The 14,740-nt window shown below is 36.4% G+C and overlaps 1 protein-coding gene across 4 annotated transcripts in view; it reads left to right on the top strand.

The window, feature by feature from the left end:
* Nucleotides 1-14,740, top strand: part of PHF14 (PHD finger protein 14) — a 168,114-nt gene that overhangs the window by 26,184 nt on the left and 127,190 nt on the right. For all 4 annotated transcript variants that reach the window (XM_054190893.1, XM_054190891.1, XM_054190892.1 and 1 more), the window contains exons 5-8: nt 515-674; nt 8,451-8,562; nt 10,078-10,215; nt 12,137-12,283. In XM_054190893.1, the coding sequence (XP_054046868.1) occupies nt 515-674; nt 8,451-8,562; nt 10,078-10,215; nt 12,137-12,283 (557 nt within the window). The remainder of the gene's footprint in view (nt 1-514; nt 675-8,450; nt 8,563-10,077; nt 10,216-12,136; nt 12,284-14,740) is intronic.

Raw genomic sequence — 14,740 nt, 5'->3', positions numbered from 1 at the left:
AGTGGGATATAGTATATAAGATCTTATAGGGTAATAATAAAGGAATGAAGAGCTGTTCTTAAAATACCTCTATAAAATATCAGTGTTTTATTTGTGTTTTTAAGATTTTCATTAGCTTGTTGCATTTAACTTGAAACATATTTCTTTGTTGGAAAAAATGCTCTTGAGTTTTTCCTCAGTCTTTGTTGGTTGCTTTAAGTCTTGTTTTGTTACTTTCCTTCTTAATGGATAGTCTGGAAGAACACCAAGCATTAGTAAAAGAAGGAAGTAAAACAGCCTTTTTCTTCTTGTTCTTCAGTTGTAACCTAAGACAGTTACATAAAGTAGATCACTTCTTAGAATTAGGGTCTCTTTAAAATTTACATTTTGCACTAACAATAATATTTGCAAAAATATTGTCAGCTTTCTTGGGACTTTTGGTGTCTTTCCTCTGAATGTGTATGTTTCCTGCTGAAATCATAACTGGCAACTGTCTGCTTTTCTTACATTGGTCTTCCCTTTTTCGTGTGTGTAGGTTGCTATGGTGTTGATGGAGAGAGTGACTCTATCATGAGCTCAGCTTCAGAAAATTCCACGGAACCTTGGTTTTGTGATGCATGCAAATGTGGTGTCACACCTAGTTGTGAATTATGTCCTAACCAGGATGGGATCTTCAAGGAGACTGATGCAGGCAGGTAAGACTGAAGAAGTGATGTTTTGAATTTGATGTTGTCTTACATTAAAAGATTGGGTTTTGCCCTAGTCTGTTCCTATGGGAGACAATGTCATAAATTAAAACTTGTTTGTTGATGTCCTCTTTCTCACCTCGCTTTTGAGTTGGGTGCTCTTTAGATAGTCAATCACCTAATTTTTTGTGTGCTCCTAATATTCTTCATGCCCGTTATAATATTAGGAAGATGTTGTCTTAAGGTGAATTTGAACATGAACATTTATGGACCTATGAGCAAAAGATATAACTAGGTGAGACAAAAAGATCACCTCTTACTTCAGAGACTGATAAATCCTGTTCTTCAGTATGAAGTCACCGTGTATTATTATAAGTATATAGATGTCTTACTGTTTATACTAGAAGATTTTTCTGTGTTCCTTTGAACTACTTGTGTGGTGCGTCTTTTTTTAACAAAAGACATACTAGTGAAGGTGATGGGAGTCTTGAAAAAGAAACTTATTTTTGTTTGCATCAGGAATGTAGTTTACATTTAAACAAAAAGGTTTCCTGTGTGAAGTTTCTTAGTATCCCATAAAGTCTTACTCAGTATTCAGACATCTGCAAGGATAATGGCATGAAAGACTTCTCTCACTTAACCAATGGTTTGAACTATTGACGGTAGGGACTGGGGATCAGAAACCTAAGAAAAATTGTGTAGTTGTTTTGGGTGCACTCAGGCTTGGAGGCTGCAGTGCGAAAAGCAGGGCTTGAGTCCTTAGAGCCTCATTGCTGAATAGTAGCATTATGTTCTAGCAAGGACAGGTGGTGCGGTTAGTCACAGTGGCTCTCTGACGGTGACTGAGCTTGTAATGTTTGGTATCTGCCGTCAATCACTGTAGAATTTGAGCATGTGTTCAGCTGCCAGAAAGCTGCATTTTATGCCTTGCTAGTATTGTGCTTCTTTCCTGGTTAATCCTGCAGAATAGCAAAACACCAAAGTGCTCTTCTTTAGTTAATAACGACACAAAAAAGAATGATGAAGTCTGCAGCACAGGGGGAAAACACCTTCCAGACTTCTTGTATTGGATTGTGAGAAGTACATGGCCATTGGGAAAATCAAAGCACATGCTCCATTTGAAGGGAGGAAAAGTAGACTTTATCCTTTCCAGAGTATTCTGCTTCGTGCAAGGTAATGTCACTGCAACCTTGTACAGACTCTGCTCAAGTCTATTGACTTTCAAGTACGGCGGAAGTGGGAAGACAACTCCATGCTGCTTCTTAGGAAGCTAAGAACTGTGTGTCATTGATGTCGGGTAATGGAAAACAGTAACAAAATTATATTGAAGTTGTGCTAAAGGCATTCAGACAGACCTAATATGTTATGATTATTTTGAGCAATGAAAATTATATTCTTGATTTTTGAGAGTATGCTTCACTTCTGATGATTTCCAGCCAGAGATGCGCTTTTCAGGATGGAGTTCAGGTATATTTTGAGAGTAAGCGGATTAATTCTCATGTGGTGTTTTCCATTCCTGCCACATTTGGAAAACTAAATAAGATGTAGATACTAATGGTAACTAATTTTCTATAATAAAGGAGAGAGCAGGATTATCAGTGATGTGTGATTTATGGCTAGTGTTACTGGGTTTTGGTGAGTTGGTTTGTGGGTGGTTTTGGTGTTGTGGTGTTTTGTTTTGTTTTTTTTTTTTTTAAACTATTATATTTAAGTTTCTTTTTCCATACATTTTACAGTTACATAAATTGCAGATGTGTGGTAATATACAAAGCTTTCAGATGCTGGGCCTCTCATGAGCTTTTCATTGATCATATTAACACAGGAAGGCAATAATTAGTTGGTAAGGCTGTTCAGAGGAAAGAGAAGTTTTCTTAATCCTGTTTCAACATATCTGTTTGAGGTGTAGGAGTATGAAACTCTGCAGACATGTCTTTATTGATGATGGTGGATGAGTTGGAAAGAATCCAGTTAATAAATATTCAGTATTAGTACAAATACTTTGAGTACTCTAAAATTCAGAAACACCAGCATGTGTTACTGTAAAACCTTTTGTGTTTTTTTAATATGAATTCACAGACATAATGCTATTTACACTTAGCTATTTATTTTCAAACAACATCTTTCGTACTAGCAGATTGCGAAATATAGCCATACCCATGCTCTTTCTTCACCCACTGGTTTTCATGGTAGTGGTCTTCATGGTTTTCCCTACTCATTGTGAAAAGTTCCCTAGTTAGACTTGCACAAATGCTAGGAAGTGAGTTAAAATGAAGTAAAAGTTTAATCTTATCATCTGTGTCAGTAAGCTTTTGTATATGTTATGACCTTAGTGTACAGGTGTCTTATAATGTGTGCATAAGCATAACCTTTTTTTTCCCCCTATTTTTCCCCAGTTGTTTGCTGTATTTTTTTTTTTTATACTTTTCAGTTTTACACAGACTTTACTGTAATGATCTCCTCCTGCCATCACTAAAAGCTCAGCAGAGCTCACAATGATGGTTTGGAAAGCTTTATTTGACATACTGTGTTGTCTGTTGTCAGAAAAGTAAAAACAGTATTAAAATGTCATCGGTCGATTCAAGTTTTGTGTATTAAATTGTACATGCCCTTGCATTTCTCCCTTATTTTGTACTTTTTCCTGATAGCAAAAAACATTTGAGTTTGTGTTGAGAATAAAGAGATAACGAGGGTATTCATAACTCTGAACTTTGACCATTGGATGCAGATGCTAGCAATAACCTTTGGAGGCATCTACCTTTCTCTGCTGAATATACATAGAGCTCAGCTTCTCAATTTGTAGCTGAGATGCATTTTAAAGATACACGTAAGCATGTAAAAGAAATCTTATTTTCCCTTCATGTCATCTACGTGCATCTTGTAAAGGGGAAACAATGAATGTAGAAGAAAATACTGTGCTATTTTACAAAAAAAAAAAAAGTTACACAACTGAGTCAGGATTTGTAGTGAGTAATTTTGACCCCATAGAAGCAGTTGTGCTTCTTTTTAAATACTTTTGGGCTTCAGATCCTCAGTTTCTGCTCTGTCTTAGATTCAGCAGTGTGTGTGTGTCTCCCTTAGAAAGCTGTTACACAATTAAACAAATTGCGCTTCTCAATTCTGTTTTCTATCAAAATAACAATAATGCTGCTATGTGAAAAAAATGTTTTTAAAGACTAAAGTCAGTTGTCTAACAGTTAGGAAATGTGAGAATCAATATCATGTGGCAGATTTTATTTCAGCCTTTTTATTCCTGTGTTCTATTAAGCAGTTTAAGCACTATATATGTAATTTCCCATATAACCATAACAGAAACTACAGTCAACATTTTAAATAGTGCTTAAATTTCTTCTGGTAAAATGGCAGTATGCTTTTGGTTAATGTAAAAGTGTTTTCTCTGTGACACTGGTTCTCTATGCAGAAGCACATGCGTGCTTTGGTGATTGTGGGTATTAACACATTAATTATTGACATTATTTTTGTATTTTTACATGCTGAATAATGTGATATGGCTATTGTGAATAAGTAGAAGTTTATTTTTCCAGATGAACAGAGCTGATGTACTAGAAAAAAACAAATACTATCACGTTAATGCCTGTGCTCTCTTTCTTTCTATCATTCATTTATTTACAAATTTGAAATCTCAAGGGTAATGGGGCACTACAGGCTAAGGGTAGGGTCTTGGGGCAGGCAATGTCCATTGTGTGTTCATTGTACGCGGTTCAGTCCTTTTCTTGAAATACTAGCAGAGAGAGAGAGACTACTGAATAACAATCCTTTAACTCACCGTTGCTCTCCATCCCCTTACCACCTTTTTAAAAGAAATCATTCATATGCATCAGTGCTGGAAATTACACAAACCAAACCTATTCAGTTTCTCTTCGTAATCAAGTTGGAGTAATTTCTGTGTTCCTATATGAAAGGTGAATCATTAGAATAATGAGGTGCTTAATTTCTCAGCAGAAGCCTTTTCACATTAACCTCTCAGTTTCACAAGCATAAATGTGAATTTATGAAATTTTATTTCTCAAAATGCTATTATTCAAGAATATGAATTCTGTCCTTGTTTCGGTACGGAGTTTTTCTTCTTCCCTAATCAACATCTGTCATCATTGCTCCAAGCTAAATGGATGGTAAAGTAACAAGGAAGATTATTCTTCTTTGATTACCCAATTTGTCTTAATTACAAGCTTCTAAAACATGTGCAGCTAAACAAATGAGCAGGAAAATATTTAGAACTGGTATTAAAAGCAGCTGAAATTGCTTCAGCTGTGAACTTGACTGACTTGTGTATGTTTTTTAATAAAGATTCAGGTCTGAGTTCGCATATAGGTGGTTAAAGAAATGAGGCACTTGTGTGCCAATCACACTGAAATGGCGGTTTAAATCTGTAATACTGTAATACTTGGGTGACATGTACTAAAACATTTTGAGAAGGTCAGTATGAAGCAAGCAGCCAGCTGTTGGGTTTATCACAGATAAACTCCTACAGAGTGCAGCAGCATTTAATACACCAGTGGAGCATGAAAAAACTGTGCAAATTAAATTGAGAAGCAGCTGCTTGTAGAAGATCTGTATCTTTATATTGAACTTTGGCAGGTATGTTTAGGAGGCTGTATTAAAACTTGCTATCAAAAATCTCCAACCAGAACCTTGGATTTTTGTTAAGAATAGTAATTGTGGAGATGTGTAACTTCTGTTTATACAAATACGTTCTATATAACACATCTTAAATCAGTGGAAAGGTATAGAAAAGAAGCCCTACAGAATTCAGATGGTTGTTATTTACAAGCAAGCAGTCTCTCTATCTCAAGGTTACAGGTCTCATTTTGCATGTGGTATTTTGCTTTTTTAAAAAAGAAGTATTTTTATTCCTTCTGAAAACAAGTAGAGTATGTTCATTTCAATGACATATTTATTTTAGTAAATGCATACTGTTTACCAAAATGGACATTTATGCACGCACATATGCTTTTTTTGTAGAAGAGTATTTCATAAAGTTACGGTAGTGAGTTAGCCCAAACTATTTCCACTTCTGGATGCAGCGTGATATCATGGGCAGAGATGATACCAGGTGCTCCATTGCTCCCCCACAGGAATATCTTGTGCCTCTGTTGCTGTTGCGAGGAGGCAGACAGAAGAAGCACTTTTCATACAGGAATGAGAAGAATCTTATTTTTTGCATATAACATTGTATTAAGTTACGGGGTTGTGCTGCCATGCGGCAGTGTTCATACTGTAATAAAACCAGTGATGAGCTTTACTCCCTGTCCGAGCAGATTTTGGCAGAACACTTGAGTATCTCAGCTTGTTCTCTAGCAGCTAGCATGCTGTCATATTTGTACCATGTTATTTAAAGACAAAGTTGTAACTCATTTTTAAACTTTAAATTTTCTTCGAGTCTTCCAGTAGTTACAGCGCTGTGACCAAACCATTTTCTGGATGCGGAGAACCCAAGTAAAATCTGTAAAGACAAAGCAATGCAGTTGTTGCATGTAAATGTGTATTTAAGATATACGTTATTCTCATGGTTTTAAGTTTTCACGTTTTGAAGGGAGTTTGTCACTTAGCATCTCAAACCTGAGTGATATAACAATAGGGTAAAAACTTGTTTCAAATACACAGGTAAAGAGAGTCTTGTCAGATATGACACTATGGATCAGTCAGTGTTGTGGCTTATGTTAGATTTACTGAGAAATTACTTATAGAGTGCAGTGAGTTAATAGCCTGTAAGTAGTTCCTTACTGTTACTGGGGTTTTTTTCTGTTATCCAGTTATTATCATGGACTATTTTTAGGGAAAATGTTTAATAAACAGTCTGTCTACGGATTTTGTACATTGCAAGATCATTGTTTCCTTTTTTAAAGACTGCATGTATTCTTGAGCTTGCTACTGAAATTTTCATATCTTTTTTTTTGAATTTCTGTTTGGACATATGAGTCTTAATAATTCTGAACGTGGTGAATTCCAGCATTGTAGGTCTAAGGAACACTGATGAGAAATGTGCTGATTTGGGAAACACAGGAAATCGGGTTTACATGTAACTCCTGATTAGTGTAACCATGAGCTTCAGTATTTCTCTCATCTGTAGACAGCCAGTTAATAACAGGTTAATAAACATGCTGGTCAAGTGCAGCTAAAGCCAGACTATTATTGCTTTGGTCCCAATTGATTATTTTTTTTTTAATTGACACACAACACAAAGTGGAGGGAGAAGAGATAGGCTAAACAGTGGTAGAAGATTGGAAAAAAAGAGCACAGCAGCACGGATGCGGATTTAAGCAGGTGGTACCAGGTCTGTGCTGAACCCCTGGTATTTAAAGAGAATGGAAAATTACAGTATGTGGATAATGACAGAGCTAAGGGAAAAAGCGTTTCTGTCGTCATCATGGGCCTTCTTGAATACAGGGAGCAGATTCTATTAGAACAGAAGTTCTAGTTTTCACTAGTGATATATTTACTATTAAACATTAATGACTGGGAAGATCACAAAGTGCTGAATTAACATACTTCCTAAGGCTCAAACACAGGATATTATAGTGCAGTTATGTCCAAAGTCTCTAGTTGTACCCCACGTCATCTGGGAGCTCGTAGGTTCAAAGTGGTAGCTACACACCTCTGCAACTGTAAGATTGTTTTCTTGAATATTTTAAGGCAACAGAAAATATCAGTATTGCCTTCTGTCTGTGACAGTTTGCTCCCACCTAGTGACTCAGCAAGGGGTAGCAAATAGTTTTTAGAATTTTGATAGAATAGAAAGATTATTTTGGGGAGGAACACTTCGTTTTTTTGGAGTCGTTTGTCTCAGTTGATGTGAGTCGTGCATGCTGCGTAGAACAGATTTTGAGTTTGTCACTAACTGATGGTTTGTGACAATGAGAGTTGGATCTTTTAGAAAGTGTTCGTTAGGTAAAAAGAAGAAAATGTGTCTTCTGCTGCAAGGCTGTCTTTTTGGTAACTGAGAGTTTCAGGAGATTAAGAACATGTTTGTCAAAGGCAGACTTGAGGCTGAAGCTTTTACCATTGTGTGGTATTTAATGACCAGACTCTGAGGCCCAGATTCCTGCTGTCTCATTTTATGCTTCTCAGGGCTGAAGATTTAGACGTATTGCCCTCCATTTTTTTTTATGGCCAGTGAAGAAGAGTACAGCTAAGTAACGTAACAGTCTGTTCATCTGAGTTTCAGATAGGCATTTCTGTAATACAACTCACGTGTTTATAACTGAATGCAGCTCCTACCCGTGTTGCCTAAAACTAGTTAGTTTTGGTGATACTAAAAGGTGTAACAGTAACGATGCAAAGTCTGACTGATGCTGTGTTGTAGGTACTTCATAGCTCTGTGCCTAGAGCTCAGTGTTGCTGTGACTACCTGTCAGCAGAATTATAATTCTGTTCCTCCCCTTCCCACCCCTTGCCCCATCGTGAAAGTGTCTGTCTGCCTTAGCTTTGTAAGTGATATCAAAATCTTCATATACGTTTCATGTTGCGTGCAAAGCGATGTGGAGCCCCAGGTTAGAGCTATCAAAACAGAAAGGTGATGGTAGCCCAGCTCTCGATCCAGACAGGCAGAGCAGTCCTGGTGGCTTTGAAAAGCCTTACTCTGTGGTTCAGCGTATGAGCTGCTGGATCCCAAATATGCATTCTCTCCCTGCTTCTGATGTACTTTCCTTCAAACGCATTTCTTATAGCATCTGTAACATTTACAAGGCACTTTGAAATCTGCAAATGGTGGTATAATATAGGAACAAAATATTGATAACAGTAACCTAATTTTATCTGCTGTTTTAGGTGGGTCCATATTGTTTGTGCCCTCTATGTTCCAGGAGTGGCATTTGGAGATATAGACAAACTGCGGCCAGTAACGCTTACAGAAATGAATTATTCAAAGTACGGTGCCAAGGTAAGTTTAGAAGAGATGTACTGCCAACAAGGAACTTTATTTTACGTTGTTACATGCAATAGAATAACATACATCTTCCCAATTTATTTTTCTTGTTTATAGCAATTGCAGTGAGGTTCAGGACTAAAAATGAGATGAAGTTTGTTCATGGTTGTTAAAACATTACTCTTCCCTCCCTCTTTCTTTCTATTTTCCTTACCACTGTTCTCCATAATTTCTTTTGCTGTTTTCCCCCTAGTTTCCCTTATTTTTTTACACAGATGCTAATTACTTTCTTTTAAAGTAAGTTAGTGACAGATTGCCAGAATGTGGATGGAAAATGAAGAGGATTTATGGGATGAGAAATGGGATAAGAAATGAAAGTGAACTGCACAGATGAGGACTCGTTCCTCTCGCAGACCTGTAAACAAATGCTGTCTGCTGTATGAAGAACTGAAGTTAGAGCTTACTTAGCTAAATTTCCCCCTGCAAAACCAGCTTGATGTAATATTCCTTTTCACTTCATTTCTTACCTGTTACATGTTGTTGCACAGCTAAAGGGTGCCCTTCTAGTGTAGTGGGTGCAGTGTTTTGAGATTCTTCAGTCACTGTGTTTTCTTTGCCGTTCTTTTCCTGCATGGAGATATTTTCTGCAGGTGATACACAGCTTTGCTCTGTACTCAGGGTGTGAGAGATTAAGAAATGCATTCCCGTATAATTTTATAACATTTTTTTTATATGATTTGCTTGTTCCTGCGTATGTGCTCATTGCTCTAGTTAGCTCGCACAGCTGTTTGGTATGAATTTGTAGTGAAACAGACTGAGGAATTGATCTGGCTGAAAAATAAGTGTGTGTGTGTGTTGTTTTTTTTTTTTTTTCTGGGTCACATTAGGGGATGTCAGTTTGCTGTGTTTCAGACAGGGTGTCTAGAATGCCTGTAGTTGAAGTCCTGGTGCAGTGTTTAAGTGAATCACAACCTTCTTTGCTGATATTTACGATTCTTGAGCATTTCTTTTTGCATTGTCACACATTTTCTCCTTGGTTGTTGCTTGTCAGAGGACATCTATGTAATTATCTATGGTTCTCAGTCATCCACAGCACTGCTCTCTTTTTTTTTTTGTTTTGTTTTGTTTGTCCTCTGAACTTGTTGAAAAATTGAACATTTGCTGAGCTGTTGTGGTATTTTTGTGATACCATACTTACATAATTAATGACACAGGAATTGCATGGGTTGTATTTAGTTGTTGCCCTGAAGGGGAATACAAGACATGGAAGTTCATATAAAAATTCATCCAACGTGCTGTTGAGGTTGTTAAAGCACTCTTCCATTGCTAGTTGAAAATGAAATCAATAGTGGGGATTGGGAAGGGGTGAAGTTTTAACTAGTGTCAACTGTCAGCAGCATACTTGGTTTCTGTACCACACAGGAGTAAACCTACCTGTTTGTGTTTTGTATGTGAGATGTAAATCATGGAATATGAGGCAAAACACACCTGAAGTATTTACTATGGCATTTTCCACTCTGCTTTATAAAGGAATGCAGTTTTTGCGAAGATCCTCGTTTTGCCAGAACTGGTGTATGCATTAGTTGCGATGCTGGGATGTGCAGAGCTTATTTCCACGTGACCTGCGCTCAGAAGGAAGGCCTCCTCTCAGAAGCAGCAGCAGAAGAGGTAACTATGGAAAGGATAGAATAAGATTTGTATCGAAAACTTGTGAAGATGACCTGAAATTGTGCCTTTTTTTTTGCTTGCTCACTTGGAAAAAGTTTTTGTAAATCGATAGCAAGTCATAGGTTGAGTAAAGGGACGGCCCAGGGAGTGCTCTTTGTTCGCTAAATTGTCCAACTCTGAGCACCTTTTGAAATGGCCTGGGAAAAGGGATGATGGAGAAGGTCAACGCAGAAGCTGGCTGAATAGACTGTCGGTCAATACAGACATGAATTCTAACTCTTAATTCTTGAACTTCTATGATTCTATAACTTCACCTAGGTTGTCATACTTACCTAGCTGTTTATGTAGCATAGTAATCTCTCTTTCATACCAAATAGGACTGTCTTGAGAAACCAACTACGTTTCTAATGCCATTTTTTATGCATGTTTTCCAGTATTTTCTTCAAATTGCAGTACAGGTATATGACTTTCCTTGTGGCAACATTAATCTTAGGAATCAGAATGAAAAGCAAACACTTATCACCTAGTGATAACTTTTTAATATCTGTTCTTACCAGTTTTCTCCCTGTAATATGATTAAAGCAGTTTAGATTTGAAGCTCCTACTTCTGAATTCATTTTTATGGTATAAGTACTTTTAGGTTGTCAAATTTCATCCTAATATGTATAATTTGGATTAAGTCTGCCATGTTCATAGCTGCACAATTTAACTTATTATTGCCTTAGGAGGTACCACAGGTAACACACAAACAAGCATTACTTGCACTATTGAGATGGACACTTTTGTTTCTGAAAACAGTAGACCACTATGTGGTTCTTAAAGGAATCACAAAATACTTTCTTTTGTGAGACTGATAAATAGGAAGATAGCATGATTACCTCATTGTTGTCCCAACTGAATTATGTGTAATGTTGGTTCTTCAAACACTCTTGAGAATTTCATCCAGGCATATGTATTTACTTGCCTTTCCACCTTAAAATTTTGTTGCATGTTTTCTGTAACCAAAATATGTTTAATGAAGGCCTCAAACAATCTAATTTTAGTGTGCCGCTAATTTTTGGAAGTAAGGTGTCACAAACTCAAAATCTAAATCCAAATAAAATGTATTTGTAAGAAAAGCCTGTGTAGATTTTATTGGTCTGTGTTTTATAGGTGAAGTAAAGGAAAATTTGATAGGCAAATTGTTTATTAATATTTTTATTACTTTATGAAGGAAGACTGTTTTAAGTTTTTCTTCTTAGTCTGTAGATGTATGATTATGTTTCTACACCTTTGAAAATATACTAGCAATGAAATATACTTCTCAAACCGTATCTCCTCATGGCTCAGATACTTGTAGCCTGTTTGCAAGTGCTAAAAGTTGCTATAAACTTACAGCCGTGATAACGTGCAGATCTGATGGAGCAAAGAATGAAAAATAGAAAAAAAATATCATCTGAGTGATAATAAATCACATGGGGGTATGGCCCCTGAAAACATTTAGAAAATCATTTGAGAAAGTGAAATATATTGCCTTTTGTATTATTCAGAATTGATAAGCCCTTGTAGGATATAGTGCAAAAGACACAGTGAAGCAACAGGAAGTTAGCAATACGTGTTATATGTTATACGGATTAGTACTTAGGAATTTCTTCTGCTGTTTTTTCTGGGAATGAGAAAATAGGACAGCGATTGAACAGCAGAGAGTTAATGCATTTAAAATGTTTATGGTCACGCAATGAAAACAATGGAAAGAAACTTTATGTGGTAAATTACATCAACGTGACAAAATTGATTTAGAAACATACTTATTAGTTGTTTTTAAAACCATGTCTATTTGGACATGTGAACTGCTTGCCAGATGTTTGTGCTGTTCCGAGCCTTTTGGCCTCGTGTGTCTTACTTTGTTTTCATTCCCTCCCCTTTGTTTTCTCTGAAACAGGATATAGCTGACCCTTTTTTTGCTTATTGTAAACAGCATGCGGACAGGTTAGACAGAAAATGGAAGCGGAAGAACTACTTGGCATTACAATCTTACTGTAAAATGTCCTTGCAGGAAAGAGAAAAACAGCTCTCTCCAGAAGCTCAGGTATTGTATGCATGAGAGAAATGTGTCTGTATTAATCATCCATCTTAAGCAAGAAAGAAACGAAGAGGATGGGAAATTACAGTAGGAAACGAAATGTGAAAGATATTGATAGTGCGTGGTCATTTAACAAAGCAGTGAATTATTTGTAGGTTTTGGTCTCTAAGAACAATTCTCAATGAACTAATTATCAAATCGTGATACCTATACTTGTCTGAACTGAAAGATCTTACTTTGGTTTTGTGGCAAAAAGTTGGTAATTGCATTTTCATTGTAGTTCATAGATTTTTGGTTAACATTTTCATCAAGATTCTTCATAAAAAAAAGACAGCCAGACAAAAAATTAGGCATATTTCTACATCCAAGTTCACTGAAAATCCACTTTTTTTCCCTTAGTAATATCTTGAACTTGGCAGAATAGTTTAGCTTGCCTAAAGATTTTTCTTGTTAGATCCTTTTTCACTTTTTGTAAGCCTAAGTAGAATTCTGTGTGCTGGGTTTTTTTCATAGTAAAGATTTCCTAGAAAAAATACTATGTAGGTAGAGAAACTGAGTCTGTGCTGCTGAGTGGGAGCTCTGAAAATCTTAGGCAACGTCTATGTCCCTGTCTAGTGTCAGATCCATGTAAAACTATTAGTTACTGCATAAGCTGAACCGATAAATGTCCTGTTGATATAAAGGTTTCAATCCTTCTGAGGGAATCTGTGTACTTTGATACGTTTTAATGTGTGTACTTTGTTATTTTTTCTGATTCTGAGGAATTTATGGCATACTTTGCTTTCAGTGTTTAGGCTGAACTCATTCTATGGGAAAATCATACCTGTGTAGAAAAGCAGCTGGTTATTTGAATGAATTCTGACTAATTTGCTGTAGAAAGTAGCAGATGCTGTAAATAATGGAAGGCAGTTATGGGAGAGAAATAATTGCTTTTTTTCTGAACGAAGAACTGTAGTCTAATGATCAGAAAATAAATCTTCATATCGTCAAACTTTTTATTTAAAAAAATCATACCTTTCTAGTTCTTCAAAGCTATTTGAATAGGAGAAGAAAATATTAATTTAAAATGACCTGTGCAGTTGCGAATGAATATGAGCAAACTCTATCACAGAAGAATTTTGAATAAAGTATTTCTGTGGGGTATTGAGCTCTGTGTAGCTTGATTTGAAACCGGTTACATAATTCTTGCTGAATACACTCAGCTCTCAATTATGTGAAATGCGCCTACGTAGTGGAGAAATCACGATAATATGGACACTGCCCAACACAATGGTAAGTGCTGGTTGTGCAAAATCAGCTTGGGTCCAACAGGGCTTATTAACTCTGTTTTCAGGCATTTGTGATGCGGTGCTGATAATGCAGATAAGTTCCCAGCATTTCCCTCTCTTCCTCCTCTTTCCCCCAAACCAAGACCCTGCAGATTTTAAAATCTAAATTATTTGGATTAAATGTTTGGAACTGAAAGAATTTATGCTGAAAACTGCAGGTGGAGTTACTTGACATGGTGTCATAGGCACCTTGATACAAATTCGATAACTTCCATACATTTTGTAAAACCATTTGATTTCACTATTGATGGGTCTAGCGTTGTATGATTTTGCATTAGTATTGTATGTGTGTCTGAGTTTACATGGATGGAAACAGATTGGATGCTTTAAAAATACATTTCCATGTCCAGTTGTATGTATTGGGATTTTATGAAGTGATTGTTTGAATGGTTTCTGTTACTTTTTAGAAATGGAGAACTGTAAGGGGTACTTAATACACACCAGAAGTGTTTGACTGGGGAGTTGACACAAAGTACATATAAATTCACCCCTTACCTTATCGTATGTTGTCTGCATGAGGAAGTTAAAATGCCACCAGTAAATTCAGCCATCTTTGTTAAATTGGGATTTTGTCTGAGAAATATGAAGCTTGAGACAGTTTAGTCTGGGAAAAATATTAAGTAAATATGTCTCTATAGTGTCTATATGTATATATGTACATAGAAAAGCTCACTTGGAGGGGAGTTTGTAGGCTTAAGTGGGGTTTACAACCATTGAGCTAATATAAACAAGTATGCAGTTGTACAAATAATTTATCTGGTATTGTGAAAGTGGCTTTTTGAGGCACACTTTTGAAGGAGAAAAAATGGATATCTGGTGCTTTGTAGCCCAGGCAGGAATAATTCAGCCAATAGTCTGGCAAGTCCTGTGGCCCAAGAAAGTAAATCCCTATAAAGAATATAATATATAAAGCTGTCTAGGACACTTACAGATTGTTGGAAGGTGTTCTATATTGAAATACTTGTTTTTTTATATCAATAAAGGAAATGTACATTCCTTGAGTAAAGCATATACTTGAGTTAGGATTCCATTTAGGCATAAGTCATTTTAATCTGTCATCTGTATCTGGAATAAAACTCTGGGTGTACCGTTGTATGACATCTTGGATGACCCCAAAGATTTCAGAACTGAGCAT

This window comes from Rissa tridactyla, chromosome 2 (assembly GCF_028500815.1).
Source record: "Rissa tridactyla isolate bRisTri1 chromosome 2, bRisTri1.patW.cur.20221130, whole genome shotgun sequence".
In the NCBI taxonomy this organism is placed as follows: Eukaryota; Metazoa; Chordata; class Aves; order Charadriiformes; family Laridae; genus Rissa; species Rissa tridactyla.
This window is presented reverse-complemented; position numbering and strand designations above follow the sequence as displayed.